The sequence below is a fragment of the Lissotriton vulgaris genome, chromosome 9, assembly GCF_964263255.1.
Source record: "Lissotriton vulgaris chromosome 9, aLisVul1.2, whole genome shotgun sequence".
Lineage (NCBI taxonomy): Eukaryota > Metazoa > Chordata > Amphibia > Caudata > Salamandridae > Lissotriton > Lissotriton vulgaris.
This window is the reverse complement of record NC_141697.1, coordinates 1,102,097,189-1,102,115,473: the sequence shown is the minus strand read 5'-3', so window position 1 is coordinate 1,102,115,473 and position 18,285 is coordinate 1,102,097,189. Positions and strand designations below refer to the sequence as shown.

At 44.1% G+C, this 18,285-nt stretch overlaps 1 protein-coding gene across 1 annotated transcript in view; it reads right to left on the bottom strand.

Moving 5' to 3' along the window:
- Nucleotides 1–18,285, bottom strand: part of SYNPR (synaptoporin) — a 198,729-nt gene that overhangs the window by 34,819 nt on the left and 145,625 nt on the right. The window contains exon 4 of the mRNA XM_086939081.1: nt 6,822–7,013. Within this exon, the coding sequence (XP_086795207.1) occupies nt 6,822–7,013 (192 nt within the window). The remainder of the gene's footprint in view (nt 1–6,821; nt 7,014–18,285) is intronic.

The window sequence follows — 18,285 nt, the reverse complement described above, 5'->3', positions numbered from 1 at the left end:
GCTGCTCTCAACCCCCTAGCCAAGCACAAACTCTTCACTTGTATTGCCGCCTCAGTCCATTTCTTTACCACAGGTAAATCCAATTGAGGGACTCCCCATTTAGTATCTTCCTCTAGGGACATTTCATTATCCTCTTGGCCTAGTGGTTCGAATGTGGTGTTCATGTCTCCCCCCACTAGGATGGTGATATGTGTTGGAAGATTCTCTAGATCATTATCTAATGCTACTACCACCTCAGCGGCTTTACCCCCTTGTGTTCCCCTAGCATAGATGTTGTAGAGGGCCATATCTTGACCGTCCGCCCATGTTATCACAATTGGGAGTAAATCACAGTTGTTGACGGGCCTCGCTCTAATAGTACATTGTAGAGATTGGCGTACCCATGTGATTAATCCCCCTGAGGGCCGCCCTTTTGGGTTCTTTTTTGCAGGGACAAAAAAATGTAAGAAACCCTGACGATGAACAGGGGTCACTGCCCAGGTTTCCTGGAACATAATTACATCGTGGCTGTCAACAAATTCGCACCATTCAGGGGACTCTAATTTGTGGAGGATTCCCGCCAGATTCCAAGAAAGGAGTTTAAGACCTATCTTCGACTGACTGGCCCTCCCATTCAATGGTGTTACCTGCAGGGGTTGTATCAAAATGGGTGGGGGGCTAGTTGCCCCGTTGTGTTCGTTGATGCGGGGAATAGGAGCCAAGTGCCCCACAGTACAGGGAAAATCCCCACTAGAGCAGAGTATCCTACCATTACTAAGATTGGTTTCAGTAAGCTTCGTAGCAATGCCTGTTCCCCTCTCTTGAATCCCTGCTGAATTACCCTTGACTATACTCGTCCGCCCTTTCAGTCAGTCACACTCATTAAGGCCAGAAAGGGCTGAGAATCTATTCTCCATCGGTATGCCCCAATTACTTCTTATACCGAGGGGTTTGCCTTTTCTTAACACAGGGTTCCACTTTGTTCTAAGTACTGTGGGATTTAGAATATTCCCTTTCTTTGCATAGAAGAACTCTAGCGTTAGCGGGACTATTTCTGTGGATCTACGCTGGGGAGGATATATGTTTGCGAAGATGTTTGGCAGCACTTCGGGGTCAGAGAAGTATAACACCACACAATCCCCTTTAAATTTTTTGTTACCACCCCCGATCCATTCTACTCTTCTAGCTTTCACAACTTCTTGTGCCAGCTGGTCCATACCTCCCGGGGAAAAGGCCATGTTCCTGGATAACCAGTGGAGTGATTTATTTATTAGGGAAGATGTGCTCTCTACTTGCCCAGATTCTAAGAGGGGAACATTTGCAAGGACCAGTACCAGCGGGGATGCCTCCACAATTAATTCTACAGGTCCCTTCTCTATGTTAGCATCTACCAGTCTGTCCCTTTGACTTGGCCCTTCAGGATCACCGATGTTAATACCTAATCCCCTGGAACCCCCCTCCCTGTATCGTTAGTCAGCATAGGGATAAAGGGAGTATTTTCCAAGTATTCTGGACTAGGGGCTGTCTGTGTATTTTTTGATTCGACTCTAAGTGTCTCCTGCTTAGCAATATTTGGTGTTCCTTCTAATGATTTTTGGAGAAGACCCCCCAGCCTGTTCACCTCTTCAGTGAGGTGGTCTATTTTACATAGGAGAGGTTTGGTTATGGTCTTAATGTTGCTATCTAGGGCGTTTAACAGTTTCTTAAATTGGTCTTCGTCCAAGAGTAGCTTCCCTCCAGAGATTCCCCTTGAGTCTTTTCCAATGCTTTTCGATGGGGATGCATCAGGGCGTTTTTTACTTGAGCGGAGCCCGCCCCGTTTTGAAAGACTCTTCTCCCCCCCCTTAGCAGCTCTTGGAGCTGGTACCGGTGCTGGGGGCTCCTCTTCTAGCAGTACTATTTCTTCATCAGGTATACCCTCAGAGGCTGAGTCTGCTATAGCTACTAATAGCTGGGTTAGTGGGTTATTCTTAGGTGTCTGAAATACCTCATTGCTAATATCAAAAGCAGGTGTAGCCAGAGGCGTGTTATCGGGTGGCAATACAGGGGAAAGGCTCAACCCCAGTGAGGATCTCCTGTCATTGTTTATTTTTGCAACCACCTGGCCCATGTAATTGTCAATGGTATTGACAGCTAGAGTCGATTTTGCCTTCGACATATTAAAAGGCTGCGTAGATAATGACACCCAAGTAATGCCGTATAATACTAGCGCACAGGATGACTTTCCTGCAAATGCAGCGACAATGTTGGTAGAGCTAACTTACAAAAGATGTTCTGGGCAGAGTTCCGGGCCCTGTCCCTGTCTCTTCCTGCGGATGAGGGCCGTAGAGGGCCCGCCCTTTGCCCAGGCTTAGCCCCGGGCGCTCTCCCGCGCTCCCGCGACGCGGAGGAAGAGGCTGGATTTATAGCGCCTCCTGTCGCTTTTTTCAAGTTGGCGGCTTTCGGCCGCACTGCAGCCTGGAGCCTGTGGTCCTGGCTGCCTGCACTCTCCCCCCCACAGCGGCCGCTAGCAGGAGATGGAGACGTGCTGTGGCGGCGGGAGGAGAGCGGATGGAATGCAGAACAGGTAGGCGCAGCTCTAGGCAGGAGGTCCGGAACAGCAAAGAAGCACAGAGGCACAATCGGCGTTTTTCAAGAACCCCCGCTCCACTGAGGATGAGGCTGGATTTAAAGCGCCTCCTGGCGCTTTTTTCAAGTTGGCGGCTTCCGGCCGCACTGCAGGCTGGAGCCTGTGGTCCTGGCTGCCTGCACTCTCCCCCCCACAGCGGCCGCTAGCAGGAGATGGAGACGTGCTGCGGCGGCGGGAGGAGAGCGGATGGAATGCAGAACAGGTAGGCGCAGCTCTAGGCAGGAGGTCCGGAACAGCAAAGAAGCACAGAGGCACAATCGGCGTTTTTCAAGAACCAGAGGGTGCTGTGAACCTGTGATGATGAACCAGACCTAGAAACAACATAGTCGCGACCGTTGCGTGCCGACAAGTAAGTTCGCAATTGCGAACTGGTACAAAATCCTCGCGAACTGGCAGAAACCCTTGCGAACACTATAAAAACAAAAAAATCTGCAAATTCGCGAGAATTCGCGGATTTTGCGGATTGCGAGTTCGCAAATACGCAAATTCGCGAACGCCAGATTCGCAAAATTCGCCCATGCTTAATTGTCTCATGAAGGACATCATGGTATGTCCTCAATGAAAAGGCTCATACGCACCATGTTTTGGTGGTCTGGTTTGGATAGGATGGCAGAAAAGGTGGTGAGGGAATGTCCAGTTTTAGTCATTAGTGAGAAAATGTTGAAGCCTGTTCCAGCTCCACTTCAACCCATACCCTGGCCTACCACTCGTTGGCAAAAAGTGGGATTTCACATTTCTGGACCTTTTCAGGGACTTCCTTCTGATTGTCGCTTTGCCTTGATGCTGACTGATTACCATTCAAAATGGCCTGAGGTGAAACTGGTGCCTCATACCACATCTAGCGCCATTATTGAATTTTTCAGAGAGGTTTTTGCTGAGGAAGGTTATCTTGAAGTAGTGATATCTGATAACGGTACTCAACTTGTGTCTAAAGATATGCAACATTTTTTCTCTATTAGCAATATTAGGAATGCAACCACTGCTTTGTGCGAACCACAAGGTAATGGACAGGTTGAAAGGTTCAAGAGAATCCTTTAGGAGTATATCATTTGGGCATGTGGATTTGGTGGTTTATGGAAGGACAAATTTAGAGAGAAACTGTGGTGGTATCGTATTACTCCTCAGCCACCACTGAGGTCAGTCCTTTTAGATTGTTAAGAGGTAGACCACCCATATCCAAGTTGTGTTCTTGGTGGTTCAGGAAGGACCATTCCAAATTTAGAGGTAAATTGAATGTTCAAGAGATCAAGGATAGAGATCAAATGAAGCAAGATAGGGTCAAGAAGTTATATGATGAAAAATAGAAAACCAAGTGTCACTACTTTGTGTTGGGTGATAGGGTGAAAGTGAAGAAACCTCGGCTGTTTACAAAGAGTATGCAAATATTTGGTAGGGCAATGAGAATCATCAAAGTTTATGGAACGAGTGTAGTGACTCAAGATGGGAAGGTCTGGAATGTGAGACGTGTGGCTAGATGTAATCCAGATTTCAATGAAAAGTTTGATGATAGATCTTTCTTGAGAGTGAACTTGGCAACACATGTCTGCTCTGATTTGCAAGGTGCTGATCTAGCACAAAATGACTCTTTTAAAGATTCAAATGCATCGTATGTGGGAACATTTTGTGATTCCTTGCTTAAGATTCTGTAGCATCCGGAGTTAAGTTGGGAATGTGTGTTAAGCATTGTCCTTCCAGATTTACTGATTTTGTGTAACCCTTATTTTCTCCTTATCTTTTATTGTTCACATAAAGGGGCCCATTACAATGGCGCCCTAACAGTAAACAGGACCGACAGCTAGAGGTGAGGTGGTCCTGCTATGGCAGTTAGGATGCGGCCGCCACCCTTGTGGTCGCATTCAGCACATTTTACAGTGCGGCGGGCGGTGCAGTCAGCAGCACCTGCCGCAATGCAAAATATGCATGTTGTGCATTGGCATGCACAACGTGACAGGCACCGCGCGGTGCCTGCCACCTTGTGCATGCCAATGAAGGGGGATACCATGTTGGCTCCCTTTCCTGCCTGGCCGGCAATGTGACCGGTGCAAAAGCGGCGGACGGTATTTCCGTCCGCCGTGGTGCCCCTCGCCATACTAATATGTCGGGGGTGAAAAAGGATATTTGGTGGGCAGATCGCTCCAGCACTGGTGATCCGCCAGATATCCTAATAGGCCCCTAAGTGATTTTATCTTTTTGTATATTGTTTTATTGTACCTTTATTTCTTTCTTTTTATTATAAGGAAAAGGTGTGTTAGATCTACAGCTTCCTTGCTGTCTATGCCTATGTCATAGGTTTTATGTTACATGGTTCCCTTAAGGAATGTAAGGGTGCTAAGATCCATTCCTATCTGGACAGTTGGAGCTGTACCAGGGTACTGTGCTGCAAGGAAATAAACCATCTTTCAAGTTATTCCTGTGTGACTAATTTCGGGATTTAACAAGCAGGTTTTACCGTAAGCGCCATTAAGTCTCCAGTGTAAAATAAAATAATGCATAAACACCCCAGCACAAATACTTGTACGCCCAGCTGTAACATATGTGTTTTTGCACCTAGTTCAAACATCAAAAGCAAAATATTGGTAGTAACATGCAAACACGGGTAGTGACTTGTAGAGGAGGCTCAAATTAATATCTGGTTGTAATATGAAGACACAGTAAATCTTGTTAATTAAACAAATAAAATACCAGCACATTACTACAGAAGTGTATGTGACACTGGAGATTTGAATAAGGAAGGCCGTTTTAGAGATGTGAATGCTGCCTGCACTCTATAAACTGTACAATAATAGTAGTAACCATATTCCTTGACAGGTACCATTAAAACATTAATAAAATATAGAAAAATAACCCCATAAGAATTCCAGTAGAAGCTTAAAAGATACAGGGAAAGGGTAATGTATGGAGATACACATTGACTTGATAAATGCACAAACATTTTATTTCTAGCAAAGAATATTGGAAACTCTAAGAAGAAAAGATTGATTGTTGAAAGCTCAATCATTAGGCAATTTTAAAGCTGTGATTACAAAATACATGCTTTAGTTAAGTAATAAATGTAAGTGTTCCTGACAGGTTAGGAATCGAGCTGGACACAAGAGGATAGGCAGCAAAGTCAAAGCGAAAGTCAACTAAATCAATCAATACAATGTAAAGAATGAGGAGTAAGAAGCAATTGATTTACCATCTACTTAGTTAAAATGACTGAAGGCCTCATTAGGGTTTGTCAGAGAGTGAGGAATGATGTAAACCAGCGGCCTTACTTGTCCGCCAAAACTGTGGTTCATTTGCTCTATTTAAAGTTGGGGGCACATCTGCATTAGCATCAGCTTCATATTGGGCTTATATAGAATGCGTGACCATCACTCATTCCCTCCGAGTGTCAGCCATATGGCGCAATGCATGGAGGACATAGACAAGGTAAATGGTAGGAGAACCTTCCAGCACATGTAGAGCATTTATTGTTTGACAAAACCAACTCTCACTTTGGGAGTTTGGTTTGTCTGAATAAAAAAGTTTGCCAAGTGGGTCGTTGAAAAATGGCCTCCACACAACAAACCTTCATTGATGTAAAGGGAGCTGATATGGTGGTGGTTCCATTTCTAGCAGAGGTCCCTACCAGGCAGACAAGGATCTCTAAACAAGGAGGATGGTCCTTCCCCATGATGTAAGTCAAGGCCAGACGGCCAGACCATCCTCCAGGGTCTAAGAAAAGCCCTTAGCCTCCTAATGAGTATCTCTAGGAATGACACTAAAAATCCCTTCATAAGACATGCCATCAGGCTTAAAAATATCTATGATTGGGGAGCCCCGTATTTATGAATGGCTCCCAAATTTATTGCAGTTAAAATATTAAACGGTATTGGAGAGAAAGGTCACAACATTTTTTTTAAACGTACCAATATAGGGGCAGAAAAGAAGATACAATTAAACAATATGTTTTCAAAAGTTAAATGATTATGGGGCATATGAATCAAAAATCGTTATTGCAATTCTCAAATAGCGATTTTTAGAGAATCGCTATTGGAGTATCACAAATGGGATGTAATAAATTCACAAATATTTTGCGGTTCCTTGGCATTTTTTCGAAAAACACAACAGAGACATGATAAAAAAAGCAATAAAAGCTATTTGGTACAATAATGGTAGAGATGTGATATGGGTGTTTTTCGAGACATGAAAGCTACATGCACATGTAGACTACCAAATGTATACTTACAACTGAAGTGTTTAAACTTGACATAACAGGTCGGCGGAGAGACATGCACTTGTTTGATTGTTGTTTGCAAGCTGAAATCAGTAGCAGTACTTCATCTGGATCTGTGGCACTTTTTACATCAGCAAGGGCCTTTGCCCAAGCAGAAGATCCCACAAGCCACATAAAGGAGAAGATCACTGTCACTATGAAATCCTGAAACATAAAAATTACGATTTTAAGTACTGGTAATGGACATACATGGTGGAGATGGAAAACATATATTTTTAATATACAATCATCGTTATCTAAGATGATATAATTTGAAATGTCATCAGTGAGTTCAAGCATGATTTCACAAGCACTTCATGGCAAGGCGCAATTTACGATTTGCGAAGCATACCATAACTAGCAAATTATTGCTAATTTTGACTATTACACATCAGCATATATTTGATTAAACCCCTTAATAATTCCCTGAAAAACAACTGTTAAATAGGAGCTATGGTTGAAAATTAACTCTGAAAACCCACTGAATGTTGCAAGTTATGGTTAGGATCTATAACTAGAGAGATTAATCAAAAAGAGAATAGCTATGGGTTGGGGTGGTATGATGTTTACATTGTAAAGATCATGGCGACTCAGGTAAGTTTTGTTGGTCAGGGGTGGCACCCATTGGGTGTCTTAAGAAACCCATTGGGTGTCTTATAACACCGCCTCGAACGAGGTTGCGAAAATAATCAAAAAGCAGTGGAAAATCATTAATTCAGGACACAGGAACTGGGAACCCCCGAGGTTTGCTTATAAGAGATGCCACAACCTACGAGACCAACTAGTCAGCACCCGACCTAAACCACCACCAAAACCACCGGAGAGCACAATACTCAATGCATGGGGCTTACCCAGGATAACAGGACACTATCCCTGTAATGACTGCAGCGTGTGCCACCTGACTTCTCACACAAAAACTCTGAACCTTGAACCCAATAAAACCTGGTCGCAAAGAAGCCACACTAACTGCAATTCACGGAACGTGATCTACCTCCTTACGTACACATGTGGCCTCCGATACGTGGGTATGACCACACGCAAGGTCAAAACCAGGATAACTGAGCATCGCAGTACCATGCGGTGCAAGAAAAACATAAGTAAACTGACCAACCATTTCATAACCCACTACCACACTCCAAATGACTTTACCTGGACAGTCATTGAGCAGATTCCCGAAAGCCCCATCAATAATGACAAGATCCTACTCAGTAAAGAGCAGAGATGGATATATCGCCTCTCTACTGCTACACATGGTCTGAATGATGCAATCCCCTGGAACTCCTTGACCAGCCTGTGATCCCAGGTCTCTGAACTCACCCCTAGAATATCCCCTTGATAATGATTGGTTCACCTTGCACATTAGCATTGCCCGCAAAGTGCATTTTTTATAGTTCACCCATAATAACTCAGTGACAGGAGCACTGTTCTGCACTCACCAGCGCCTGACACGCATTACTCAGTCTAGCGCCGTTCCCCCCATTATAAACTACTCTTCGGCGCCTTGCGCGCCCTACCCGAGCCTCCATCATTATTCATGAGCGTCATAACGTATTTACTATCATTTTAGCCTTTCCGTTATGCCGCCAGCACAATAGCCAACACTCCTTTAATGCCCCGATTAGAGCGTCCATCGAGACGCGCTGTACTCAAAGTGGCGTGTAGCGCTCTTGCCGCACGCATGCGCAGCGGCCGCCATACCGCCGCGCATGCGCTTTCTGCACCTATTCCAATGCGCATGCGCTAAACGCGCCCGCTACACCGCGCACCGACGCGGAGCCCCGGGCACCTATCTGAGCGCGAGCATGACTCGAAATCGAGTCTTTCCACCATTCTTCTCTATCTCCAGGTGCAACCAATTAACCAATCGTCTCACCAATTACCTTGAGTATAAAAACCAGGAACAGAGGCCACTCTTTACCGGTTCCAAGAAGGAGGCACATTAGGTCTACAGCCGGTATCGACCAGTAATCCTGTGAGTATGCTGCCACTACCACCTCGACCATGGGTAAGCGCTACCTTTTTCTCCCTACAGGTCTCCTAACCCCAGTGGTTTACCCTTTATCTCCCCATAGGGTCTAACCTTTGCCACTTCTAAGTACCTTGAAGAGGACAGCACTTAAAACTAGCGTAAGACACAGTCCTTACGCCTCATTGTGTTCTTTGTGTTCACCTTTTTTACCACTATTGAAGAAATTTCGTTTTTATTACCACTCCACTAACGCAGTTCTAGTGCGATATGTCACCATAATGGTACCACCAATACCATTACACTTGAGCCGCTTATAGCCTGCACCTCATCGCTATTAAGCCGGCTGCCATGATATGAAGTTCATACCTCATAGTGACTCTTTCTCCTTATATGTTTTGTTCCTGTCTTTTATGTTACATGTACAGGTGATCTTGAGAAGAAAATCCCCCTCTCACAGTTAGATACACTTTAGGGCGTGTAGACACATAGTCCACACTACACACCCACTAGTTTTAATCACACCTACACCCATTTTAATTGTCCTGAAGAAAGCCAGCATATCAATAAGGCACTGGCTGAAACATGTTGACACTCTAAAGGACGTGAGAGGTCGTAACTCGCCTCTTACGTCCCATAGCCATATTTTTAACCGCTGACGGAGGCCCTATTAATAAAGTCTTTTACCCTCCGGGTATAGGGACCCCCGCCAAGCCGTTTTAAACCCACCTTCTTAACATCCCTCACCGCACAGTGACATACCTGCTCCGCTGTATTCAGGCGTCGTAGCACACCCGGGACACGCTAGGTGTCACTGGGTGGGCCCGATGATGAAGCATGCCACCAACTAGGTTGGTGGGTGAGGGCTTTCTTAAGACACCCAATGGGTGCCACCCCTGACCAACAAAACTTACCTGAGTCACCATGATCTTTACAATGTAAACATCATACCACCCCAACCCATAGCTAGTCTCTTTTTGATTAATCTACATATAAACCGGGGATCTGGACTAGCTATCTGGTCCTCTCTCTCCCTCTTGATACACGCACATAGGATCTATAACTCACACTACAGACCTGCAAACCATAACTTACACACCAGATGCAAGCTCTGGACTAAGCATGGGCGGAAAATCCGTTCCGCTCACGGATTTTGCGGATTTTCGGTAAATTCGCAATCCGCGAGATTCGCGAATTTCCCACAAAATCCGCGAGCGGAACGGATTGGGTCAAAAGTTCAAGCTGACTTTTGTAACTCTTTTAGAATGGCGCCGACAAGCTGCCAGAGCCATTCAAAATAGTTACAAAAGTCAGCTTCAACAGGAAGCTCTAATAGATAAAGTAAAGCTGGTGCTTGAGTTGGAGCTCAAATTCAGTGACACAATCATTAATCACCCCAAACTTGGGGTGATTAATGATTGTGTAACTTAATTTGACCTTCAACTCGAGCACCTGCTTTACTTTATTTATTAGTGCTTCCTGTTAAAGCTCTTTGTAGCTATTTTAGAATGGCGCTGGCAGCTTGCCGGCGTCATTCTAAGTGGGGCTGAGGGCAGGAGGGCACAAAAGTGGGACAGAGGGCAGAAGGGGACAAAAAATGAGAGGGGCAGAGGGCAGAAGGGCACAGAAACGAGTGGTACAGAGGGCAGAAGGGCATAAAAACGAGAGGGTGGCAGTGATTAACCAGGCAAAAAAAAAGCCCGCAAACACGCAAAGCGCCTTGCGAACAAGCGCGGTACAAAAGGGGGTGGTGATGGACGGAGCATCTGAATCAATCAAACACTCACACCCAGTCAGAAGATCTGGGTTTAATCCATCACCGTTCTTTAGCCCACTCTGCCACCCCAGTTCAGACATGGCTATATGCAAATCAGTCTGACCCTGTGCCTCATGGGAACAGTCCAGCCCGAACTGCCAAGCCATGTCTTCCCTGGACCGGAAACAAGCTTCCGAGGACCGGTTTCTGGCATTCCAGCAGTCTTCAGCCCAGCTTGCTTGAATCCAGTGGCAAAGTGAGCAAGGGACTCACGTCTGAACATACCCTGCCACACTTATGGCGGCCAAAAGTGGTACAAAAGGGGGTGGTGATGGACGGAGCATCTGAATCAATCAAACACTCACACCCAGTCAGAAGATCTGGGTTTAATCCATCACCGTTCTTTAGCCCACTCTGCCACCCCAGTTCAGACATGACTATATGCAAATCAGTCTGACCCTGTGCCTCATGGGAACAGTCCAGCCCGAACTGCCAAGCCATGTCTTCCCTGGACCGGAAACAAGCTTCCGAGGACCGGTTTCTGGCATTCCAGCCGTCTTCAGACCAGCTTGCTTGAATCCAGTGGCAAAGAGTGCAAGGGACTCACGTCTGAGCATACCCTGCCACACTTATGGCGGCCAAAAGTGGTACAAAAGGGGGTGGTGATGGACGGAGCATCTGAATCAATCAAACACTCACACCCAGTCAGAAGATCTGGGTTTAATCCATCACCGTTCTTTAGCCCACTCTGCCACCCCAGTTCAGACATGGCTATATGCAAATCAGTCTGACCCTGTGCCTCATGGGAACAGTCCAGCCCGAACTGCCAAGCCATGTCTTCCCTGGACCGGAAACAAGCTTCCGAGGACCGGTTTCTGGCATTCCAGCAGTCTTCAGCCCAGCTTGCTTGAATCCAGTGGCAAAGTGAGCAAGGGACTCACGTCTGAACATACCCTGCCACACTTATGGCGGCCAAAAGTGGTACAAAAGGGGGTGGTGATGGACGGAGCATCTGAATCAATCAAACACTCACACCCAGTCAGAAGATCTGGGTTTAATCCATCACCGTTCTTTAGCCCACTCTGCCACCCCAGTTCAGACATGGCTATATGCAAATCAGTCTGACCCTGTGCCTCATGGGAACAGTCCAGCCCGAACTGCCAAGCCATGTCTTCCCTGGACCGGAAACAAGCTTCCGAGGACCGGTTTCTGGCATTCCAGCCGTCTTCAGACCAGCTTGCTTGAATCCAGTGGCAAAGAGTGCAAGGGACTCACGTCTGAGCATACCCTGCCACACTTATGGCGGCCAACAGCGGTACAAAAGGGGGTGGTGATGGACGGAGCATCTGAATCAATCAAACACTCACACCCAGTCAGAAGATCTGGGTTTAATCCATCACCGTTCTTTAGCCCACTCTGCCACCCCAGTTCAGACATGGCTATATGCAAATCAGTCTGACCCTGTGCCTCATGGGAACAGTCCAGCCCGAACTGCCAAGCATGTCTTCCCTGGACCGGAAACAAGCTTCCGAGGACCGGTTTCTGGCATTCCAGCCGTCTTCAGCCCAGCTTGCTTGAATCCAGGGGCAAAGTGAGCAAGGGACTCACGTCTGAGCATACCCTGCCACACTTATGGTGGCCAAAAGCGGTACAAAAGGGGTTGGTGATGGACGGAGCATCTGAATCAATCAAACACTCACACCCAGTCAGAATATCTGGGTTTAATCCATCACCGTTCTTTAGCCCACTCTGCCACCCCAGTTCAGACATGGCTATATGCAAATCAGTCTGACGCTGTGCCTCATGGGAACAGTCCAGCCCGAACTGCCAAGCCATGTCTTCCCTGGACCGGAAACAAGCTTCAGAGGACCGGCTTCTGGCATTCCAGCCGTCTTCAGCCCAGCTTGCTTGAATCCAGTGGCAAAGTGAGCAAGGGACTCACATCTGAGCATACCCTGCCACACTTATGGCGGCCAAAAGCAGTACAAAAGGGGGTGGTGATGGACGGAGCATCAGAATCAATCAAACACTCACACCCAGTCAGAAGATCTGGGTTTAATCCATCACCGTTCTTTAGCCCACTCTGCCACCCCAGTTCAGACAAGGCTACATGCAAATCAGTCTGACCCTGTGCCTCCTGGGAACAGTCCAGCCCGAACTGCCAAGCCATGTCTTCCCTGGACCGGAAACAAGCTTTCGAGGACCGGTTTCTGGCATTCCAGCTGTCTTCAGACCAGCTTGCTTGAATCCAGTGGCAAAGTGAGCAAGGGACTCACGTCTGAGCATACCCTGCCACACTTATGGCGGCCAAAAGCGGTACAAAAGGGGGTGGTGATGGACGGAGCATCTGAATCAATCAAACACTCACACCCAGTCAGAAGATCTGGGTTTAATCCATCACCGTTCTTTAGCCCACTCTGCCACCCCAGTTCAGACATGGGTATATGCAAATCAGTCTGACCCTGTGCCTCATGGGAACAGTCCAGCCCGAACTGCCAAGCCATGTCTTCCCTGGACCGGAAACAAGCTTCCGAGGACCAGTTTCTGGCATTCCAGCCGTCTTCAGGCCAGCTTGCTTGAATCCAGTGTCAAAGTGAGCAAGGGACTCACGTCTGAGCATACCCTGCCACACTTATGGCGGCCAAAAGCGGTACAAAAGGGGGTAGTGATCGACGGAGCATCTGAATCAATCAAACACTCACACCCAGTCAGAAGATCTGGGTTTAATCCATCACCGTTCTTTAGCCCACTCTGCCACCCCAGTTCAGACATGGCTATATGCAAATCAGTCTGACCCTGTGCCTCATGGGAACAGTCCAGCCTGAACTGCCAAGCCATGTCTTCCCTGGACCGGAATCAAGCTTCCGAGGACCGGTTTCTGGCATTCCAGCTGCCTTCAGCCCAGCTTGCTTGAATCCAGTGGCAAAGTGAGCAAGGGACTCACGTCTGAGCATACCCTGCCACACTTATGGCGGCCAAAAGCGGTACAAAAGGGGGTGGTGATGGACGGAGCATCTGAATCAATCAAACACTCACACCCAGTCAGAAGATCTGCCTAAATAGTATGATAGAACTTTATACCAAAAAGTTTATCAAAGAAAGTGACTCAACTTTGAGTCAACTTTAATCAGGCCCTTCCGCCAAAATATTGCATCCCCAGCTGTTACAATCCAAGGCGCATCCTAATGCTGACATAAAAAACCTTGATGTTTCATTGACCTGCGCGCACAAGGTGCCAACAAATACGTGCAACATATGAGTCGCTTTCTTTGATAAACTTTTTTGTATAAAGTTCTATCATACTATTAGCACAAATTTTGCTATCTGCGTGCCCCACACATAGACTTTTTAAATCTGAGGTGATCCCAGGCTTTTACGAACTGTGACAGGAAACTAAGGGCACAGACCATCAGTTTCTCTTAACTTGCAGTCAATAATAACCAACGGACAGCCCCCCTTTTTTTTTGCTCAAACATACTTGCACAGTATGCGCAGGACATTCGCCCTGTTTTTCTGAACTTACAGTTTCTAAAAATCAACCTTTCACTGAAATACACTTGTATATTATGCAAAGGACATGCACATTTATTTGCATGATCCCCGTTTTTAATTTTTTATTTTCAACCCTTTTCCCTGTTTTAAAACGAAACCAGAAATGAGTATTCAACATCTTAGATTATCAGGACAACAGTGACGGGTCACTGACGCGCTATACAGGAAGCAAGTCGCAAGAGATTTCACACACGGGGAATAGCTCTAACAACTGCTGCCTTAAATCAACCCATTAACTATCCAATTAACAGGTAGTTAAATAGTATGGCCACTCCACTCTTCTCCACCGATGGAGCAGCAAGGAGGCCATTGTGCAGGATAGGACTGATCACAGGTAATGTGAGTAATAGACCCGGGCTGGAGGCTCTAATAAACGGCACAAACCCTATAGATGCCACAACCATGGAGCTTTTATCTATAACTATTCTCAAAGGGTGCCCTGCAGGATTTTCTTACAGAAGTACCTATTAATATAGCGGAAACTTTAGATTGATATCAAAAACACTTTTTCGTTCTTTGATTCCCCTGCAGTGTTTACCATTGAAGACACCCTCCCCTCCGAGGCAAGCTCATGAGGACAGTTTAAAAGGGAACAATGTATGTATTGTATATATTTCACTACGGTTTTTCATAATATCTGCCAAACCCTACAAAAATGCAAATGATAAACAAAATCATTCGCTGTATATAGATACAATCTTTCTAATTTTCTAAGAGATCTGACGAGTGTCTGATACGTGTGAGTGTGTGTGTGTCAATGCCTGTCTTCCAACGTCACAATTTCGATACAATGCAAGCATCTGTGTGAGTGCTTTTTCTCGTTTCTTTGCAAGTGATGTGCATTTAATAATGGAGTAACAGCAAGGTTACTTCAATTGAAGCAATACCTCACTAAGGAGATAACTTCTCTCTGAGAGCAAAATATATCTCTAAAAATATATCTCTGAAAAAATATATCACAAAATATATCACTGTTTACCCTTTTGCATAACGAAAGTTCCACGGTATGGTGATGTGTTGATGAGCATAGCATAAAAATATGTTTTTTTTTGTTTTTTTGCTTTTGTATTTCAGATGGCCTAGCTGCCAATTTTTGTAGGGGCTAATTATCAACCCCTTTAAAACTGATTAGCCTATTTTTGCAATCTGTTTTCAGGACAATAGGCATATTACATATAATTAGTTTTTTCTGAGTGTAGTAGAGAGCGCATATGGTCCTGATGAGTAAAGCAGGGGGGACTGCTTACGAAACATGTCGACCAGGGAGGGCATATTAATTACACTCTACCTAACCCCTTTTTAATATTTCCAGCTGGAGAAGCGAATAAAATATATTTTTTCTACAAGCCAGGATATTTTTAAAGTTTTTCACTAGTCATCACACTCCCTACCACTCCCACTATCCACACCACACATAGCCTATCACAGAAAAACAGTGCTCCAACGTATTCGTCGGTCGTAGCACGCCCCGCCCCATAGAGGAACGGGAAGACCCCCATGATGAAGCATGACACTATGGGACTCATAGTGTGTGAGGGGTATTTTAAAAACACATAGTGTTCCTCCTGGACATCTCCCGGAGTAACAGCACCCACCTCTGTTCACATAACGTGAGTAATTGTAATTAATAACAAATATATATCTAAGGATAGAATCTTTGTGTTTATGAACATTGTACTGGAGGCGAATTCTATCCACTACCTCTATACTCCCCAAGTTTTGTTGTTTTGATGGTGCTTCATGGATGGGCACATTCAGGTAGGCATCCTGGAGATCTATTGATGCCAAAATGTCATTTTCCCTTAGCCAAGTAATTATCTGTTGCATGGTGGTCATTTTGAAATATATTGTTTTTGGAATAGAGTGTACATTTTTTAAATCGCAGATTATAATCCCCTGGGGATTGATATACCAAAATATCAGAGAGCATTAGGTGTTTTCTCTCTCTGGTTTTGGAAACTGTAGTATTGTGTTTGTCTCCACATGGGATGACATACCCAGAAAAAGAGCTTGTCTCTAGCTGAGATCCCTTGGCCAAGCAGTTACAAAAAAGTTTTTTCTACAGGCTTTTTCTGGGATCTTTAGCTTTCCCTTGGCTAGAGGATGAAGCGTACCCATAAACTTCCTTCCTGATGTCTTTTCTGGATATCTCCACTCTCTCTTCAAGAGCCCTTCTACTGCAGAATAGGACATTTCAGAGCAACAGGTCTAGTAAAATGTCACTGGAAGGCGGTTGATACTCATCTAGTGACAGAGGGAGGTTAGTAAAAATGTAAGCAATTAATTGTTTTAACACTTTCTTTCTGAATATATTTCTCTTTAGACTACTCTATTCTGTCTCATAAGGATCGTAACTAGGCAAGGACCAAGAAGAGGACATGGAAGATGAGGAAGAAGAAAATTGTGAGTAATCTGGTTTAAAAGGCAGCCTGTCTCTGTGTTGACTTTTATGTTGTTTTTGGAAGGACTCATAAATTGATCCTATCACTATTTCCTTTTACTTGTCTAAAATGTTCTGTCTTCTTTCAAAAAGCATTCTAGAGACTGGCTTCTCCTTGATATATGATCTATCTATCTATCTATCTATCTATCTATCTATCTATCTATCTATCTATCTATCTATCTATCTATCTATCTATCTATCTATCCATCCATCCATCCATCCATCCATCCATCCATCCATCCATCCATCCATCCATCCATCCATCCATCCATCCATCCATCCATCCATCCATCCATCCATCCATCCATCCATCCATCCATCCATCCATCCATCCATCCATCCATCTATCTATCTATCTATCTATCTATCTATCTATCTATCTATCTATCTATCTATCTATCTATCTATCTATCTATCTATCTATCTATCTATCTATCTATCTATCTACCTATCTATCTATCAATCTATCTATATAAATATATATATATATATATATATATATATATATATATATATATATATATATATATATATATATATATATATATATATATATAGCCAAGTATATACAGGACCATAATGGTGGCTGCAAAGTTTCTCCCCACGTTGCAGACAGCCAATTAGAGCTCTTGGTCCCTCAGGACCGCTCTTGATTCCTCTGGCTCAGCCAATCTGAATATTTTCATTTGACATTTGTTCCTCAACTTTAATTTCTCTTAACTGGTTAAACAGATTTGCACCAGATCATGAAAAAGCACACTTTCTAGGAAAAGATCTAGTTTTCTGCCCAAATGTGTGCAATTCTGTTCAGGCATTTTCTCTGCATCACTGTTCAAAATTCCCTATATAAATTCAATAGGGGAAAAATGTGTTTGTGAACTCTCTACACTGATCACATCAAAACTTTCTCGGAAGGGGCTGAGGTGGAGGAATATTGTTTTAGAAAGTTTTGGGAAGATTTGACAAAACAATAAATGTTCTTTTTATGAAGATTCTGACTTAAATAAAAGTACACAGTGGCAACCACCACTTTGATTTATATATATATATATATATATATATATATATATATATATATATATATATATATATATATATATATATATATATATTCACTGAAAAAACCATAGGTTTCACGTTATAGTTAGCTGAACATTTCTCTCATACAAAACCTTAAAATTCCTCCGTTATAGTTAGCTCAGCTAACTATAACGTGCGCGCCCGCAATGCACTGCTGATGACGTCACATATTACATCACTCATGACATGGTCAGTGACATCACTCATGACATCACTGATGACATCTCAAATGACATCCCTAATGACATCATACTTATGGCGCAAGTTATAGTTAGCTGAGCTAACTATAACGGAGGAATTTCAAAGGTTTTGTATGAGAGAAATGTTCAGCTATAACATGTGAAACCTATGGTTTTTTCAATAAATTTGCAAGGTTTTTTAAATGCTAATTCCTAACTATAACATGTGTGAAACCTATGGTTTTTTCAATGAATTTCATAGGTTTTGTAAATGATAATTTATAAATGTATTAATAAGTATGTCTTTCTTTCTATACTAATTTCGTATATTTTTAATATAAATATTTATATTTATTTTATTTTTTAGATTATATTTCATATTCCTATTATAAAATAATAACAAAACTAAATTGCAAAGTAAATTTTGGATGAATTATTGCTTGACGTCGGTTGCAAGTATA